Source organism: Mauremys mutica, chromosome 12 (genome assembly GCF_020497125.1).
Source record: "Mauremys mutica isolate MM-2020 ecotype Southern chromosome 12, ASM2049712v1, whole genome shotgun sequence".
Taxonomy (NCBI): domain Eukaryota; kingdom Metazoa; phylum Chordata; order Testudines; family Geoemydidae; genus Mauremys; species Mauremys mutica.
In genome coordinates this window covers 80,270,778-80,289,650 of record NC_059083.1, presented here as the reverse complement: position 1 = coordinate 80,289,650, position 18,873 = coordinate 80,270,778, and the positions used below count along the sequence as shown (strand labels likewise).

At 69.7% G+C, this 18,873-nt stretch overlaps 1 protein-coding gene across 9 annotated transcripts in view; it reads left to right on the top strand.

Annotated features, from left to right (window-relative positions):
* BAHCC1 (BAH domain and coiled-coil containing 1) overlaps positions 1-18,873 on the top strand; it is an 89,835-nt gene that overhangs the window by 52,498 nt on the left and 18,464 nt on the right. For 8 of the 9 annotated variants that reach the window (XM_044984024.1, XM_044984023.1, XM_044984021.1 and 5 more), the window contains 11 exons: positions 3,739-3,864; positions 5,058-6,761; positions 8,122-8,227; positions 9,073-9,281; positions 9,761-9,919; positions 10,132-10,325; positions 11,652-12,012; positions 13,122-13,910; positions 17,360-17,535; positions 18,173-18,309; positions 18,698-18,826. In XM_044984024.1, the coding sequence (XP_044839959.1) occupies positions 3,739-3,864; positions 5,058-6,761; positions 8,122-8,227; positions 9,073-9,281; positions 9,761-9,919; positions 10,132-10,325; positions 11,652-12,012; positions 13,122-13,910; positions 17,360-17,535; positions 18,173-18,309; positions 18,698-18,826 (4,090 nt within the window). The remainder of the gene's footprint in view (positions 1-3,738; positions 3,865-5,057; positions 6,762-8,121; positions 8,228-9,072; positions 9,282-9,760; positions 9,920-10,131; positions 10,326-11,651; positions 12,013-13,121; positions 13,911-17,359; positions 17,536-18,172; positions 18,310-18,697; positions 18,827-18,873) is intronic. The other variant, XM_044984026.1, reaches the window with a different exon arrangement.

Below are 18,873 nucleotides of genomic sequence, written 5' to 3'. Positions count from 1 at the left end.
TCAGAGTGCAGAGCTGGGGGGGCAGGGGGAGGGGGAGCCCCGTTCTAGGGTGTTGCCCCAGCGGGGCACCCTCTGCACAGAGAGCCCCGAGATCTAGTGCTGGCATCATTTGCCCCCCGCTCCCACTACAACTGCCTGTTAGGAGCCATCCGTAACCTGGCAGCCCCCACACCAGCTCCTCATCCCACCAGAGGCAGGGGAATCACCCGGGGCCCTGCTGCCACTGTCAGACATTTGCTGAAGCGCTTTACGACTGTACAGGGAAATTGCCTCACCTGCCACTGAAATGCAGCCACTTCTGGGCTGCCACGCAGCTGCTGTTTAACCGCTCACAGCAACACAGCCAGGACAAGGAGTGAGGGAGCTGAAGCTGCGGGTGAGCTTGGGGCAGCAGGATGGAATTGCCCCGCTGGGGTCTGACTCCTTGGCTCAGGTGGAGGTTGAATGACCTCAGGCTTCCTGGGTTTGCTGCCCCTGGGAGGGACGACCCTGCACAGCTCAGCGTCCCAGCCGAGGGCTTGGGGCCAGTGTGCATTGTGCCTCCCAGTCCCCCTCCGTGCCCAGGGCTTGGGTCTGCGTCTCTGGGCCCTTTGCCAGGCACTGGCTCACTCAGCCCCGCTCGCCTGGCAGCCTGGTGAGGACAGGCTGGGCCCCTCCAGGCCTGCAGCAGCGTCTCAGCAGCAGCCCAGTGTGAGCAGTGCCCGGGGCTCCCCTCGCACGCCAGGAGCTCCTGGGCAGGGCAAGCAGGAGCGGGGACGTTCCCGTGCCCAGGCTGCTGGGGGGGCCAGGCTGATGTGTGTGGATTATGGCTGTGCTCACATCACTGTGTGTCTGTACACGTGTCCGTCTCCATCCTCGTGTGCTCGGCCATGGTTGGGTGTGGGCTGCACGACTGTGCATATGCCTATGTGCTCGTGCGTGTATATATCTGTGCGAGGGTGTGCTCACGCGTGTGCATTTAGGCATGTATCCACACTTGCTGCGGTCCCCCCGGTGCCACGCGCAGCTGGGTGAGCTCCCTGGCAGGGCTGCGCGCTCAGGGTTCGGTTCATACCTCGGCCGCCTTTGAAGCGGGTGCCAGAGATGGGGTCGGGAGCTCTGAGCCGCATGCTGCAGGGAAACCCCTCCCCCCCCGCAGTGTGTGTGCTCCCCCCTCCCCCCCAGCCTGAGCCAAGACCTCTGAGGCTGGGCTGGTGCCACTCACACCCACGGCCCCTCTGAGCCGCAGCCCAGCCTGGGTGCTGCCCTGGGCCACTCGCTGGGGCTGGAAAGTGTGACTGGGGGGGCCCTGCCGTCGGGGAGGGCTGGATTTGACCCCTCAGTGCCCAGTGCAGGAGTCAACTGGCTGAGGCTGGGCTGGGCCAGGCTGGCAGAAGCTCTGTCTGGATCTCCTGGTTCCTCGACTGCCCCAGTGCCCCTTCACCTGTGGGCAGAGATGGGCGCACAGGTGTCCCGAGTCAGGCACTGCTGCCAGCAGCAAGGGATTCTGGGTAACCAGAGAGTGCCTGGCTGAGGCCCCGTGGGGCTCGGTGAGCCAGAGCTCAGACCCCAGGCCCCCTCCCTCACCGCTGCACCTGCCACCTCAGCCGCTCCCCTGCCTGCCTCCCGGGAGAGCGGGGGGGGCGGACCCGGCCAGCGGGGGGGGCGGACCCGGCCAGCGGGGGGGGCGGACCCGGCCAGCGGGGGGGCGGACCCGGCCAGCGTGGGGGGCGGACCCGGCCAGCGGGGGGGGACGGACCCGGCCAGCCTGGGGGACGGACCCGGCCAGCGTGGGGGGCGGACCCGGCCAGCGGGGGGGGCGCGGACCCGGCCAGCGGGGGGGGGGCGGACCCGGCCAGCGTGGGGGGGGCGGACCCGGCCAGTGGGGGGGACGGACCCGGCCAGTGGGGGGCAGACCTGGCCAGCGTGGGGGGCAGACCTGGCCAGCGTGGGGGACGGACCCGGCCAGCGTGGGGGGCGGACCCGGCCAGCGGGGGACGGACCCGGCCAGCGTGGGGGGCCGGACCCGGCCAGTGGGGGGGGCGGACCCGGCCAGCGTGGGGGGCAGACCTGGCCAGAGCTGGTGCCCCCTCCCCCATTGCAGCAGGGCATCCCTGGGGGATGCAGAGATTCAGGGCCTGACACAGCACAGAAGCCTGGCCGGACTGGGGGGGGGGTGGGGAGAGACGTGGGGTGACAGCAGGAATTTACAGACTTCTGTGACTGAAATGAGGGCCGGTAAAACTTCTAACAGGTGCCGATGACAGAGGTTCAGCTGGCGGTGTGTCCCGCCCTGCCCCGCCCCGTGCACAGCCCCAGGGCACCGCGGGTGCAGCGCGGGGGGAAGGTGCCATGGCAGCGGGCAGAAGAGTGCCGCTGACCACGCAGTACTGGATGCTATCGAGGGTCGTTCTGGTCTGACGGGGGCCAAAGGGAAGAGCGGCCGGGGGTCAGCCAGGGGCTCAGAGGCCTCAGGCTGGAGCTGCGCCGCAGCAAAGCAGCGTCGCCGTTAGCGCCCTGTGCAGGCTGGGCAGCCCTTCCATTGCCATTTCCTGACTTCGCTGCTTTCTGGGCTCTGTGCTGCCCAGGTCTGGGTGCGGCCCGGGCTAGCCAGCCGCTGCTCTTGGGGTGTAACGGCGGAGATCCCCGTTCCTCCCTGGGCAATGGGGCTGTCACCACGCGGGGAGAGGGGGTGCTCCTGGCCTAGCAGTGAGCCCTGCTGTGTGCCCAAAGTCTAACGAGAACTGCCCAGATGCCTTGGCAGATCAGACAGCCCCCGTGCCAGGGCCAGCTGAGGGCTATGGCAGGGCTTGAGTGGTGGGCACAGGTCCTGGCGCATGGAGAAATACCAGGTGCCCCGTGCTGGCCCCTTGAGAGCACAGGGGAGGGGCACCTCAGTCGGTGCTGAGGCACCGTCCAGCTTGCAGGGGCAAGCGCACAGAAGCCAGCGAGCTGAGCACTCACGTGCCAGGCCGGCTCACGCCCCCTCTTGCGAGAGCTGCCGGGGGGATCGGACGGGCTGGCGCAGGGGGGCATTGTGCCATTGCAGGTGCGCTGACCAGATCTGCCCCCGCTGCAAGACTGGCGTGTGGGGGGTTGATTGAAACACAATGGGGCTGTGTCCTCTCCGCTACTCCTGCCTTGCCCCTGTGTCACCCCAGCGCCTGCGCACAGTGGGGTGAACCCCCCGTGGGGACAGGGGTTTGCGCGCAGGGGCCCAGGTGCGAATGGCGGGGAAGGGCGTCACGGCACCGGAGCGCGAAGGCCCCAGGGCGATCTCCCACCGGCCGTAGCTGGGTGGGGAGGGGCTGTCTGACTGCTGGCTCTGGGCCCTCCGTTCAGAGCCCAGACAGCAGCAACCTGCCAAGGGAGAAGGGCCAGGAGCCTGGCTTGTCCTTGCAGGCTTTGGTGTTCCTGTGGCCTGGCTGGGGGAGGGGCCCAGAGGCTAGGGGGATGGGCAGCCGGGTAGTAGGGGGAGGGGTAGCTCAGTGGTTTGAGCATTGGCCTGCTAAACCCAGGGTTGCGAGTTCAATCCTTGAGGGGCCATTTGGGGATTGGTCCTGCTCTGAGCAGGGGGTTGGACTAGATGATCTCTTGAGGTCCCTTCCAACCCTAATAATCTATGAAGCCTTTCCACAGAGAGTGCCCCTGTGTGCGGGGGGGTGGTACCATTTACCTGGCGCCTGTGCTGTGCTCGTGATCTGCCTGCGTCTCTGCCCCGCCGCGGGGCCGGCTCACTCGCTCCCTCTCTCTCTCCAGCTCCGGGGTACCCCAGGTTCTCGGGGAGTCTGGCCTCCACCTTCCTGCCCATGAGCCATTTGGATCACCATGGAAACAGCAACGTCCTCTACGGCCAGCATCGGTTCTACGAAAGCCAGAAAGCAGGTACCAGGAGGGGCTGGGGCAGGGCCCCCAGCCTGGAGTCTGCACCCCAGCGGCCGGGCTCCTGGCCCCCAAGGCAATGGGCGGGGAGGGGACCAGCTGAGCCCAGGAGGGAAGAGGCAAGAAGCCACCTGCAGTTCTTGGCACAAACCTGTGCCCCGCGAGAGCTTCCTGCTGGGGATCTGGGCGTTGACGCCGGTGGAACGGGGCTGGTTACCCCAGCTGATGGGGAGACGCCTGCCCCGCCACGTGGCAAAGGAAGGGCCGAGCCCCCCTCGCCCCCGGCCGTGGCAGGAGGGGGCAGCACACAGGCCCATAGCAGAGAGCCGGCCTGGGCAGTGCGGGCCGTGGGTCGGTTTGCGATGCCTCGGCCTGGCCCATAACCCTGCACTGGGACGGAGGAGCGAGGGATTTGGGCAACAGGGTGATTTTTTTCAGCCACTTGGACCAAAAAGTGGGGAACTTCTGGCAGGGGGTGGGGGTTCTGTGGGGGGGCACGATTTGTGGAGCTGCTGGGGGCGATTAATGGAAGTGGCGGTTCTGGGTTGGGAAGGTTGGGGGTGTTGGGGCAGGGAGGATTGTGGGATGGGGGCTGGGATGAGGGGGCTGGGATGAGAGGAGGATTGTGGGACTGGGGGGCTGGGATGAGTGGGGCTGGGATGAGGGGAGGATTGTGGGGCTGGGGGGCTGGGATGAGTGGGGCTGGGATGAGGGGAGGATTGTGGGGCTGGGGGGCTGGGATGAGGCAAAGACTGGGGGGCTGGCAGGGACTGGGATGAAGGGTGCTGGGGCGGGGAGGATTGGGGGGCTGGGATCAGGGGGACTGGAATAGGGAGGATTGAGGGGCTGGGATGAGGGGAGGTCTGGGGGGCTGGGATGAAGGGTCCTGGGGCGGGGAGGATTGGGGGGCTGAGATGAGGGGGACGGGGGACAGGAGGCTGCGGAACGGGGGTGCTGCCGCAGTGGGCTGTAGCATTCCTGAGGCGACTGTCATGGCGCTGAGACGTCAGGTGCCTCCCGTGGGCGACGCCGGGGGCTGGTGCGCAGAGCAGGGTCAGCGGGGCCTGGTGGTGGGCGAGTGCTGGGGAGGGAGCCAGCGTCCGGCCCAGCCGGGGCCGTGTCCCGGGCCCTGCGGGGAGGCAGGTGCCCGTCGCTGCAGAAGGCCCCGCGCTCACCGGCTGCGTTTGCCCCCCCAGATAACTTCTACCTGCGGAACCTGCCGGCCCAGCCCACCCTGCTGTCAGCCAACCACAACTTCCCCACCATTGCCCGAGCCGCCCCCGGCCACCCCATCGGGTCCTGCAGCCGTGACCGCGAGGCCAGCCACGCGCAGAAGAGCCACAAGGAGTACGACCGCTACCTGCTGGCCAAGGAGAAGGCAGGCAAGGGGGAGGCCAAGGAGAGGCCGGCGGAGGAGGACGTGAAGGAGCGGCACAAGCTGGTGCTGCCCATGACGCCCGAGGGGCACTGCAAGGACGGGGTCCACCAGAGGAGCTCGTGCGAGAACCGGGTCAAGCACCTCAACTCCTGCCTGCTGAACTCCAAAATGCTCAATGGCGACGCCCACAAGGCCGTGCTGCCCAGCTGCACGGGCGGCGCCCTGCCCCGCCACGCCGGCATGGCCCAGAGCCGCTGCCCCAAGGACATGCTGCGGGCGGAGCGGGAGCTGGCTCCCCACGAGTCGCCCCAGCCCTACAGCGAGTGCCTGGAGCGGCGCCAGATGCTGCACCACTCGGTCTCCTACACCGTCCCGTCCAGCCTGCCCGCCATCCCGCCCCCGCTCAGCACCTCGGCCGCCACCTTCCCCTGCCTGCAGCTCCACTCCAGCCCCGACGGGCTGTGCCCCTTGCAGGACAAAGCCGGGCGGGAGCTGAAGCTCAGCGGGGCCACGTTCGTGCCGTCGGTGGGACACCTGACTGACAAGAGCAGGTCGTTCCAGGTGGCGTCCGAGGCCTGCAGCCTGGAGCGCGGCGAGGCCAAGGAAAGGCACGAGATGGGCTCGGAGCACACGGCTGCCTACGGGAACTCCTTCCACCAGGGCAAGGCGGAGCGGAGGCTGGAGTGGGCGCAGAGCTCCAGCGCCCGGCTGAAAGGCCTGGAGTACCTGAACAGTGCCGGCTCCGAGGCCCCCTTCCCCAGCCTGCCCCCGGCGCCCAAGGGCGGCCTGGAGAAGGGCAGCTACTTCGAGATGGCGCCGTCCCAGGACTGCTCCCGTGCCAGCCACCAGGACGCCCTGTGCGTCAAACTCAGCCAGTCCTGCTGCACTTTAGACAAGGGCTCCAAGGAGTGCCAGGGCCAGAGCGGGCAGAAGGTGGCGCGGATACGGCACCAGCAGCACGTCCCCCAAGAGCTGGAGCTGGCGGGGAGCGGCTCCGAGGTGAGGAGGAAGGCGATGGGCTACAATGGAGGCCCCCTGGCCCCCTGGGGCGTGCAGGGGCAGGGCGCCCCCATGCCCATGGGCGAGGAGAGGAAGAGCGCCTACCTCGACCCCTTCAGCACCAGTTTGCAGCAGGCTGCGCTGATGACTCAGGGCCCGGTTTTGAGCCAGGACATGCAGAGCCCCCCCGACGAGGTGTCGGCCATGAAGAACCTGCTGAAATACAGCAACCAAGCACTTATCGTGGGCCAGAAGGCCCCCTTCGTGGGGCTTGGCGCCGTCAAGGGCAGCTGCGCCCAGCAGGACGGCAAGTTCCAGGCAGGCAAAGGGCAGCAGGAGCTGGAGCGGCCGGACTGCGCCCGCAGCAGAGACCACGAGCTGGCCCACGGGGAGGGCGAGGTGCGGCAGCCGCCCGTGGGAATCGCCGTGGCAGTGGCGCGACAGAAGGACACGCTGAGCCGGCCAGAGCCCTCGTACGGCCCCAACTCCAGCCGGCAGAGCCGGGCGACCATGGGCCTGAAAGGTAACGGGGCCAGGCCGGCCGCGCCACCCCGGGCAGGAGGCCGTCTGGGGGGATGGGCAGCCCCATGGCCGGGCGGAGCAGCAGCGGTGGGTGGCGTCCGTGGGGCTGGCGGGGGAGGGCGCTTCCCAGAACCCACGAGCGTCCGGTTCTCATGGCCAGCCGGCATCACGGCCCCAGTGCCTCTGCCCGGAGCCCTGCTGGAGAGGGGCGCAGCCGGCCCTGGGGGAAAGCACTGACCGGCCAGGGAACCCCACACTCACGTCTGCTGCCCCCCACGGGCTGCACCGTCCCCTGGGCCATCAGCCCCTCAGCCCCTCTCTGTATGCTTCCCTCCTGAGCGCTATTCCATCCTGAGCCCTACCCACCACAGCTCTGCCCGTCAGTGCATGCCCCTCGGTCCCGACCCACAGCCCTGCCGGCGCCCCTCGGTCCCGACCCACAGCCCTGCTAGCCCAGCCCTGCCCCCCACAGCCCTGCCGGTGCCCCTCGGTCCCGACCCACAGCCCTGCCGGCGCCCCTCGGTCCCGACCCACAGCCCTGCCGGCGCCCCTCGGTCCCGACCCACAGCCCTGCCGGCGCCCCTCGGTCCCGACCCACAGCCCTGCCGGCGCCCCTCGGTCCCGACCCACAGCCCTGCCGGTGCCCCTCGGTCCCGAACAGGTGCCCCTCGGTCCCGACCCACAGCCCTGCCGGTGCCCCTCGGTCCCGACCCACAGCCCTGCTAGCCCAGCCCTGCCCCCCACAGCCCTGCCTGCCCTCCAACTCTGCCGGTGCCCCTCTGTCCCAACCTGCAGCACCCCCATCCGAGCCCTGCCCCCCACAGCCCTGCCAGCCCAGCCCTGCCCCCCACAGCCCTGCCTGCCCCCCAACTCTGCCGGTGCCCCTCTGTCCCAACCCGCAGCCCTGCTAGCCCAGCGCTGCCCCCCACAGTCCTGCCAGTGCCCCTGCTAGCCCAGCGCTGCCCCCCACAGTCCTGCCAGTGCCTCTTGGTCCTGACCCACAACTCCTGCTAGCCCAGCCCTTCCTCCCACAGCCCTGCCTGCCCCCCAACTCTGCCGGTGCCCCTCTGTCCCAACCCGCAGCACCCCCATCCCAGCACTGCCCCCCCAGCCCTGCCGGTGCCCCTCAGTCCCATCCTTCAGCCTCACCCTCAGTTTCCCAGCCCTGTGCAGTGTCCTGTGGAGAGCGCACATCAGCCCCAGCTGGGGGGTGAGATGGGCACAGGCTGAGACCCACGGGATGAACCTGGGAGCCCAGGGCGAGAGGCGGGTGCCCGGCCTGCACCCCATGAGTGGGGAGATTCGGGATCCCGTCCCTCACGTCTCTCTCTCTCGTCTCCCTCCCGCGGGGCGTCCTGTAGCCGGCTCAGCACGACCCATGCACGTCATCGACCTGGAGGCGGAGGAGGAGCGGAGCCGCCTGTGCGAGGAGCGGCTGGGGATCGCGGGCCGAGAGCTTCTTCTCCAGTAAGGAGCCAGCGCGCCCTGGCACACGCCGGCAGGAGAGTCAGGCTGGCTGGCCTCCCCCACCCCCTCCGGGGCTGCCCGGATCCCACGTCCCCGGTATTTCTCTGCCCTGGGTCTTAAACGGGCCCCCGAGGCCTCCGGGTCCTGGCTGGAGCGGGGCCAGTAATGGGCTGGGTGGGTGCCGGAGGGGGGCCAGGCTGCACCAAAGTCTAGCGTCATTCTACAAACCTCAGGCCCAATTCTGAATGGTGCAGAGCACTGGCAGCTCTTGCTGGGGCCCAAGGGTGCCCAGCCCCCCAGGATTGGGCCCGGTCGCAGCTCCGAGGAACAAGGGGAGGAGGCAGCAATCTTGGAGCTGGACGCAAACCCTGTCACTCCCAGATCCTGCAGCTCCAGGGCCGGGCAGCGCAGGCCACGGGTGCAGGGCACCCGGACACCTGGGTTCTGTCCCAGCTCTGCCATGGGTGTGGCCCTGGGCAGGTGTCTGTCGGTCCCCCCATATCCCACCTGTAGAGTGTGTGGGGGGGTGGCCCCTCCCTGGGATGTGCATGGAGCCCAGCGCATGCCCCTGGCTCAGGGCCCAGCATGGGACTCACCTGGCAGCTGGGCCAGGGCAGGCGCCTCGGGCTGGTCCCGTCCTGGCTGACGAGGCAGAGGGAGCCCAGAGCCGGCTGGAGAAGTGGCCGCTGTGGTGTGTGCCTGGAACCAGGCCTGGGGGCAGCCAGGTGCCCGCGTTGTCACCAGGCACCTTGTCTCTGTTGCCAGCTGTGGGCAGAGGTGGGGAGCAACGGGCACGGTCAGTAGAGACGGCTCACCCTGCTCTGCATCTCCCCTTCGCTTTGCAGGGAGAACAAGGACCTCGTGGACTTTGCCAGGATCCACCCATCCAGCGGCTGCCCGGGTGACCTCACCCCCCACCTCATGATCGCAGGCGGCTCCTCCCTCCAGGCCGGCCAGTTGGGAGGGGACCCCGCAGCCCACGCACACCCAGCCCACGCGCACTGGCTGCCCCGGACGCGCAGCCCCTCCATCTGGATGGGGGGGCACTCGTACGGTCAGTGCAGGGCGTGGCCGGCTGGCCGCTGCTGGGGAGACGGGGCCCCAGGAAATCACAGCTCCAGCTGCTGCGGCGGCCGGCCCCGGGCTTCGCTCCAGCTCTTTGGGTGAATCTATGAACAGGATTGGGCCCGTCTGGGCCCGGGCATCACAGGGGCTGGGCATGCTGCCAGCCACGCACCTCTGGTGGAGCCCCTCAGTCCCCTACTGCACCCGCCCTGGCCTCCCGTACGCAGGCACTGTGGATCGGCGCCAGGGCTCGCTGGGGTTAGACGCCTCCAGACTCCTCCGGCTGCTGCTCTTAGCTCTGCTCCCAGCAGCCGTGGTCTGGGCGTCCCAGCTGCCGCACGAAGCCTGGCGCGTGGCCCGTGGGCTCGCTGCCCAGCCCGGCTCTGTCACTGACAAGTCCCTGGGTCTGGGAAGGTGCCTCCGGCGACGCCAGCCCCCATGACCCTTGTGTGTTTGTTCCCTCCGCAGGCATCAGCCACCCGGCCTTGCATCAGAACCTGCCGCCCGGCTTCCCAGCGTCCATGCCCAGCACCATGCAGTCCGTGTTCCCCCTTCCCCAGGACCCCCCAGCGCAGCTCGTCATCCTGCCCACGGAGCCGTCAGCCCACGGCGCCCCGCACACGCTGGGTAAGGGCAGCTGCCAGGGGAGACGCTGCCCCCTGCGGAGGGTGGGCCCAGCGCCTGGCCCCCTGGCTGGCTTTGTCCCTCTCGCCTGGATTCCCTCGGCAAAGGCTGATCAGGGAGGGGGGCATGGCAGGGCTGAGCCGGGTGTCCCCTTCCCCTGGCCCCGGGCGAGGGGCTGCGGCTGCTCAGCTGACCCCCTGCTCTCTCTTCGGCAGCTGATGTTATGGACCAGGCCTCGCTGTGGCCGCCCATGTACCCGGGCCGAGGTCCCAGCTCCCACCTGCAGCACACGGGCCAGCTCCCCGTCTACTCGCGCTCGCAGTTCCTCCGGCAGCAGGAGCTCTATGCCCTGCAGCAGCAGCAGCGGGCGGCCCAGGCGCTGGAGCTGCAGAGGCAGTCGCAGATCCAGGTCAGGGGCAGGGGGCCGGGGGCAAGGGGGGGTTCAGAGGAGGGTGGTGCCAGTACACGGCCTCTCCTAGCCCCTGGCAGCCTCACACTGGGGCGCCGGCACTGGGCAAGCCGGGCTGGGGCCATCCGGTCTCTCCGCGGTGGGTGTCGGGCTAGGGCATGAGGCCAGTTTGTCTGGGGTGTGGGGCAGGGCCCTGGGGCTGACCTGTCTGGGGTGTGGGGCAGGGCCCTGGGGCTGACCTGTCTGGGGTGTGGGGCAGGGCCCTGGGGCTGACCTGTCTGGGGTTGGGCCATGGGGCTGAACTGTCTGCGGCATAGAGCTGGGCCATGGGGCTGACCTGTCTGGGGCATGGGGCAGGGCCCTGGGGCTGACCTGTCTAGGGCTGGGCCATGGGGCTGACCTGTCTGGGGCGTGGGGCTGGGCCCCGGGTGACCTGTCCAGGGCTGGGCCGTGGGGCTGACCTGTCTGGGGCTGGGCCATGGGGCTGACCTGTCTGCGGCATAGAGCTGGGCCATGGGGCTGACCTGTCTGGGGCGTGGGGCAGGGCCATGGGGCTGACCTGTCTGGGGTGTGGGGCAGGGCCCTGGGGCTGACCTGTCTGGGGTGTGGGGCAAGGCCCTGGGGCTGACCTGTCTGGGGCTGGGCCCTGGGGCTGACCTGTCTGGGACTGGGCCATGGGGCTGACCTGTCTGCGGCATAGAGCTGGGCCCTGGGGCTGACCCGTCTGGGGCGTGGGGCTGGGCCCCGGGTGACCTGTCCAGGGCTGGGCCCTGGGGCTGACCTGTCTGGGGCGTGGGGCTGGGCCCCGGGTGACCTGTCCAGGGCTGGGCCGTGGGGCTGACCTGTCTGGGGCGTGGGGCTGGGCCCTAGGTGACCTGTCTGGGGCTGGGCCCTGGGGCTGACCCGTCTGGGGCGTGGGGCTGGGCCCTGGGTGACCTGTCTGGGGCTGGGCCCTGGGGCTGACCTGTCTGGGGCTGGGCCATGGGGCTGACCTGTCTGCGGCATAGAGCTGGGCCATGGGGCTGACCTGTCTGGGGTGTGGGGCAGGGCCCTGGGGCTGACCTGTCTGGGGCGTGGGGCTGGGCCCCGGGTGACCTGTCCAGGGCTGGGCCGTGGGGCTGACCTGTCCAGGGCTGGGCCGTGGGGCTGACCTGTCCAGGGCTGGGCCGTGGGGCTGACCTGTCTGGGGCTGGGCCATGGGGCTGACCTGTCTGCGGCATAGAGCTGGGCCCTGGGGCTGACCCGTCTGGGCCGTGGGGCTGGGCCCTGGGTGACCTGTCCAGGGCTGGGCCGTGGGGCTGACCTGTCTGTGTCCTTGCCCCACAGCGGAAGGCGGAGGAGCAGCCTGCCGAGCTGGAGGAGCCAGGCCCCGAGAAGCCCCTCAAGCCGTCCCACAAACCAGTTGCCTTAACGCCTCCCACCAAGGGCCTCTCCTCGCCGGCCCCCTGCCCTGCCAAGCTCTCACCCTGCTGCCACTCGCCCGCCCTGCGGCACCCATCCAAATGCCCCTCGGCGCATCCTGCCACCCCCTGCACTTTACCCGTCTGCCCGGCGCCCAGCTCGGCCATTGCCCCGCGCTCCCCGCCCGCCAGCCCCAGCCCCTCGCCCAGCTCCAAGGGCAACGAAGCCGAAGACAAGCGGGTGGAGGGGCAGCCGCCCCGGGGCTACCCCAAGTCGCTGGAGCCAGGTGGGGATCGCGCCGGGGCTGGGGGGGATGGGAGCCATAGGAGTGCCGGGGCCTGAGCCCTGAGACAGACCGTGGGGCCAGCCCCCCATTGGTGTGTCTCAGGGCAGTCCTGTGGGGTGGGGAGCTGGGCTCTCTGGCTGTGGGGCGGGGGGAGGCCATGCTGAGGGCCTGCCCCAGCCCTGGGCAGAAGGATCCAGCCTTGTCAGGACAGCGGCTGGGCACCGTGGTGACGAGGCCAGTGGGCTGAGGGGAGCTCAGGGCCACCGGGGGCAGGTTGAGGCACCCGGGGGGCCCTGGTTCTCCATGCTGGGATTGGGGGGAGGGTTGGCAGTCAGCCCTGTTTGTGGGAGAGAAGCCGAAGGGGGCATGTGGGGCGTCAGCGAGGCCAGAGCCTCCCTGTCCCGTGCGGCCCGCCATGGGGTGACCCAGTGCCAGGGCAGGCACAGGGGCTGGAGCCAATAGGCATCCGCTGGGGATCTGGTCCCAGGCGCTTGTGGGGCCGTATGCGCGTCCCGCTGCCAGCCGAGCTGCCCGCTGGCCCTGCCAGCCCTCAGACAAGGGCATTTAACTCCGCCGGCATCGCCGCCAGCGTTTACATTGGAACCGTGTGTTGGACGTAGCATCTGGTCCCAGGGTTGCCACGGGGATGCCCACCAGCAGGGTTAATGGGGCACGGTGCCTGTGCCGAGCCAGCTCCCCTTCCCCAGCACCAGCTAAGGCCTGCCTGCCGAGCCGGAGGATGGGGGGAGCAGGCTGAGCAGGGGGTGGCCTGGCCCGCCTGGGAGTCATCCCACGCACCCCCCTTGTCCCAGCCGGGGAGGCACAGACCTGGCAAACGCGTGGGCCAGTTAGACACGTCCCCTGGGCCCCTGCTGGCTCGGGGCTGGGGATCCCCAGGCGGGCAGACACCAGGCGCCTCTGACCAGCTGGCAGGCCCACGAGGCTCAAGGGAGAGGCCGGGGAGAACAAGGGAGGGAGACCCCCAGACACTGAGTAGGGTAGCAGAGGTCAGAGCCCCCTCCTGGAGAGCGTGGGGGTGGGATTGGGGCTGGCCCCTGGCGCTGTGGGGCGCATGGTCCCCTCACTGACTGCGCTGCCTTGCCCCGCAGACCTGCCGCCTGGATACAGCTACCCCGCCGTCAGCATGGGCTACTCCTCGCCGCTGGCCGTGCACGCCGCCGAGCCGGCCGACCCCGACACTATGCAAAGCGTCTCCCCGGCGGCCGAGCCCGAGCAGTCCCGGACGTTCCCTCCCACGGAGGAGCCGTGCCGTGCCAGCGCCGCGGCCGTGCTGGAGGAGGCCGGGCGGGCGGTGCAGAGTGCCACGGCCGAGCCCAAGGCCCAGGCTGCCATGGGCCAGCATCTCCATCACCACCACCACCTCCTCCTCCCCCTGGGGCAGGCCTCCGGGGAGCTGGTGGGGGCAGCGACGGGCCGGGACCTGGCGGAGGAGCTGGGAGAGACGCCCTATGGCCCAATGCTGCAGGGGCCCGGCTTGGCCTCGGCTCAGGGAGCTCCGGAGGAGAGCGGGGGCCTGGAGGAGCGGCCGGGGGCAGCGCCGCTCACAGGGGCACCGGCAGGCTCCCCCCTGAAGGCCTCGGAGGGCGCAGCCGGGGAGGAGCAGGCGGCAGGGCGGGAGGTCGGCTGCGCAGAGGAGCAGGAAGGTGACTCCCTGAGCCTCCTGCGGGCGGGCAGCGGCCTCCAGGGCCCTCTGAGCGGGCTGGACGCACTGATCATCGCAGGCATTGACCTGGGAGACCTCCCTGCCCTGAGCCCGCCCAGCGCGGCCCCCCCAGCGGCTCCCCCCTCGCCCTGCCTGTGCAGCTCAGGGATCACCCTGCTCAGCGAACTGGCCGACCTGGAGCTCCAGCGGCAGAGGTGCGACGCGGCGCTGGGAGGTAAGGAGCCGCCACCCTCCCCCCGGGCCTCACACCGGACCCCTCCCTGGGCTGGGAGCCCCCCCATTGCAGCCCCTCTGCTCTCTGAGCCCCGCCCCCTGCAGTGGGGGGTTGGCATCGGGTGGGGTATCAGGGTGGCCACCAGGGTGCCCTGGCCCAGTGCAGACAGGCCGAGAGGCTCCATGTCCCACCCAGGCAGGGCGCGGCTGGGTCCCGGGCATGCCCCTCGGGCCCGCAGCGGAGCAGGCGGGTGGTTGCCCTGCCAGATGCCAGGGGGCTCTGTGCGTAGGAAACCCCCCTGCCTGGCCCGGGTGAGCTGCAGGCTGTTTGGAGACGGGCAAACGCTCAGGTCGCTCACCAGCCACCAGAAAGGAGAGTTCACCACGGCCAGGCGCCCCCGCCCCGCTCGCAGTGGGCACAGGCGCGGCGCCCCGGGGACGTCTCCTGGGAGCAGGCGTTGGGAAGGTGGTGGGGTGCCAGTCTTCGGGCCCAGCCTCCCTCCTCCCTCGACACCGGAGATTCCTGCGAGGCCGGGGGCTTCCCGAGCCAGGCTCTGGGAGGAGGAGCTGAGAAGGGGCACCAGGCTCTGAGCAGAGGGAGGAACCCCCCGGGCACAGCCCCACTTACATGAAAAAAAGCCCCTGGAAAGGGAGCAGGTGGCCCCCCAAAGCCCTTCCCATCTCCAAGCCCCAGGGAGCAGACTGGGGGGGCTGGGGCTCTTTGGGGGGACCAGGGTGTCCTGGCAGGAACAAGGAAACCCAAAACCCCACTGCAGCAAGAGCCGGGTCAGGGAATGGGCACTGGAGTGGGAATGGGGAGCGGAGGGCAGGGAAGGGGCGTCGGAGGGCAGGGAATGGGGCGTCGGAGGACAGGGAATGGGGGGCTGAGGGCAGGGAATGGGGCGTCGGAGGGCAGGGAATGGGCGTCAGAGGACAGGGAATGGGCGTCGGAGGGCAGGGAATGGGCGTCGGAGGGCAGGGAATGGGGGGCTGAGGGCAGGGAAGGGGCGTCGGAGGGCAGGGACTCGGGGTCTGAGGGCAGGGACGGGGCGTCGGAGGGCAGGGAAGGGGCGTCAGAGGGCAGGGAAGGGGCGTCGGAGGGCAGGGAATGGGGCGTCGGAGGGCAGGAAATGGGGGGCTGAGGGCAGGAAATGGGCGTCGGAGGGCAGGGAAAGGGCGTCGGAGGGCAGGGAAGGGGGGGCTGAGGGCAGGGAAGGGGCGTCGGAGGGCAGGGAAGGGGCGTCGGAGGGCAGGGAATGGGGGGCTGAGGGCAGGGAAGGGGCGTCGGAGGGCAGGGAAGGGGCGTCGGAGGGCAGGGAATGGGGCGTCGGAGGGCAGGGAAGGGGCGTCGGAGGGCAGGGAATGGGGGGCTGAGGGCAGGGAAGGGGCGTCGGAGGGCAGGGAAGGGGCGTCGGAGGGCAGGAAATGGGGGGCTGAGGGCAGGGAAGGGGCGTCGGAGGGCAGGGAATGGGGCGTCGGAGGGCAGGGAAGGGGCGTCGGAGGGCAGGGAATGGGGGGCTGAGGGCAGGGAAGGGGCGTCGGAGGGCAGGGAAGGGGCGTCGGAGGGCAGGAAATGGGGGGCTGAGGGCAGGGAAGGGGCGTCGGAGGGCAGGGAAGGGGCGTCGGAGGGCAGGAAATGGGGGTCTGAGGGCAGGGAAGGGGCGTCGGAGGGCAGGAAATGGGGGTCTGAGGGCAGGGAAGGGGCGTCGGAGGGCAGGAAATGGGGGTCTGAGGGCAGGGAAGGGGCGTCGGAGGGCAGGAAATGGGCACACTCCTGCCCGGGGCCTGGCCCAGCGCACGGGGGCTTGGCCGCGGGGCGCAGCGCTCAGGGGCAGAAACTTGCCGGGACTTTGTCTCCGGGATCGAGTTGTTTATTTCCTTAAATTCTAGAGGCAGAAAATCCCCCAGCTGATTTATTGCTGCACCCTGGAAAAGCAGCCACCCGGCATCGCCCCCACTCCCCCTGCCCCCTCCCCCAGCCGGGTCTGGCCCGGCCCTGCTCCACACAGGATTCCCGGAGAGCACAGGTGGGCCAGGCCTGGGTCACCAGATCCCCACCCCAGGGCTTTGGGCGCCGCCAGTGGCTGAGGTCACTGGGGGCTCCACACCCTGACATGGGCCCCCAGCCAGCCTGGCCCCGTCGTCCCGCTCACACGCCACGGGCCCTCCTCGCCCAACAACCCCCTGCGGCTCTCCTGCCCCCGCAGGCCTTCGGCCAAGCAAAGTCTGTTCCTTCCGTCTCTGCTCAGACCGTTACTGTTCCCAGAACCCGCAACGAAACAGAAACCACACGCAGGCATTCCTGCCACCGCCACTGCCACGCCATGCACACGCGCCCTCCCCCGACAAGCGCCCAGCGTGCCAGGCCAGCAAACCCCTGCACACGTGTGCTCGGGCCCTCGGCAGTACACGCCTTTCACACAGGCATGGCCAAAGCCAGCGTCGCTCGTCCAGCCACGCACCGAGCGCACAGCTTCACCCATGCTGCCGGCCGTGTGTGCACTCGCCTCTCTCATACACAGCACATGCCAAGCACACGCATGTGCACAGCTGTTCTCACTGAGCCTGGCTGCTGAGCCCGGTCCATGGGCCAGATCCTGGTGCTGAGCCCCCTGCCTCCGGCATCACACCATCCCGGGGCCTTGTCGTTCCGGTGAGCCATGACGGACCAGCACGGGGACCCGGGCAGGGCCGGCTTTAGGCCGATTCCCCCATCGGGCCCCGCGCCCTAAGGAAGAGCCTGACTTTTTAATTTGTACTCACCTGGCGGCAGTCCGGGGCTTCGGTGACATTTCGGCAGCGGGTCCTTCACTCGCTCCGGGGCTTGGGTGGCACTTCGGCAGTGGGTCCTTCAGTGCCACGGAAGAGCCGGAGCGACCCACGGGCCCCCAAGCTCCCCCAGCCACACCCATGGGATCCTGCCCCCGGAGCCTGTCCTGGATGAGGCCTGGGCTGCCTGCTCTCCCCCTCATTCTGCCTCCCCCTTTCCCTCCCATAGCCAGCCCTGACCCCTGCCTGGAAGAGCCCCACCCCCACTCCGGTGGCTGCCAGGACCCTCAGGACAAGGTGTTTGGTGTCCCTGTAAATGCCCCTCGGCCGGGTTGCTGCTCGACATGCCAGAAATAAACAGGCGCCGAGTGCCGGGCTTGGCTGGGGCAGGGAGCTAGGCAGGGGGCAGCTGTGGGAGGGGAGGAAGCCGATGCCCACGGCAGAGGTTCTGGAGCCTGGTGCCCCGGCCCAGCGCCCATCTGTACCAACTGGCTGGGCCTGCCAGCGGGCGCTGGCATTCGGGGCTACAGAAGGCCCTCGGGGGCTGGCCCCCCGTCTGTGCTCTTCCCCGCTCGGTGCTGTGACACAAGGCTGGGGGGTCGTTAGCTAATGAGCTGAGTGCCTCTGAGATGGGGGGGCTGGGGGCAGCTCTGCCTCCCCTGACCTCTCTGCTCCCCACAGCGGAGGATGAAGACTTGGTGGCCGTTAACCTGCGGAACCTGGCGACCATCGCTGCCCTGCTGGAGGCAGCCAGCGAAGAGAGCAGCCCACCCTGCCTCAGCCCCATGGTGCCCCCCCTGGCTCCCCGCGCACGGGGCCTGCGACGGAAATACACCTGGACCCCCAAAAGCAAACCTGTGAGTGCCAGCCTCGCCGCCCTGCCTGCGCGCTCCCCAGCCGCCCGAGCCACCCGCCGGCCTGGATTCCAGCTAGCAACCCCCAGGGAGAGGTGCCAGGGCCCCATGGCGGCATCTCTCGCCACTCCTGGGAGCCCCATGCTCTCTCCCCCTTTGGCCTCGGGAGCCCTGGGCCCACCCCAACTTTACTGTGTGGGTTGCCCAGGGCCCTGCCTGGCTCCTGCCACACCCCAGAGCTAAGCGCATTCCCTGGCCCATGGGGACTCCAGGCCGCTCCCGTCTCGCCAGGGTCATCCGTCGGGCAGCTCCCCAAGGGGCCCGGATGCCTCGCCCTGTTGGGACAATGGGAACTGGAGCCGTGGGGACCTGGTGGCTGGGTGGGGTGGCCCGTTCCCCACAGATGGATCCCCCATTGCACCTGGGATCCTGGAGAGAGGGGCCGTCCCAGCCGGAAGGGGCCTGCGCCCAGGCTGCCGCGCCCGTGGCCCTTTGCTGGGCTCCAAAGGCCCGTTCAGGCAGAGAAGGGGGGCCAGGCTGGTGACGCCAGTGAAGGGAGCAGCTGAGGACACAGTGCTTGGCAGCCCGTGCGGGCCCTTGGCTCTCCTCCCTCACGCTGACCCTGGGCCTGCCCCCCCAGGTCTGCCCCCTGAAGGCCGCCATTGAGCAGCTGGACACGCAGGAGGTGGAGATGCGGCTGCGGCTGGCAGAGCTGCAGCGCCGCTACAAGGAGAAGCAGCGGGAGCTGGTGAAACTGCAGCGACGGCATGACCATGAGTACGTCCCCCTCGACGCACCCCTGCCCATTGGCCTTTCGGAGCCCCCCCCCCCACAGGGCATGGGGCAGGCAGCCAGTCTGTGAAAGGGGCAGGGGACGGAGGGATGGAGTGGGGGGTAGGAGGGGGAGAACCGCCACAAAGGAAAGAGGAGGGAGCCCCCCGAGGTCTCTGCCCAGTGTCCCAGGAGGGGTCAGAGCCCCAGGGAGAAGAACAAGGCAGGTGAAGAGTCACTGGTGTGCTGAGTCTGAGGCCGTTCTCAGCCTAGTTCACGCACTGAGCCAGTCAGTGGAGAAGACGCAGGAGCCCAGGGCAGAGGGCAGGTGGGGGGCGAGTTCCCAGGGGGTCTCCTGGCGTCACTCTGGTTTTGTTGGGGCTGGTGGCTGCAGGCACGACGAGAGCTCGCGGAGTCCGGCGCGGCGCGGCCCGGGGCGGCCGAGGAAACGGAAGCACTCCAGCATGCTCAGCACCCTGCGGCAGAACAACGCGCTCAGCAGGGCTGACAGCAGGAAAGTCAAGTGAGTGACGCTGCGTGTGGTGCATTGGGGGGCTCTGCCAGCAGCTG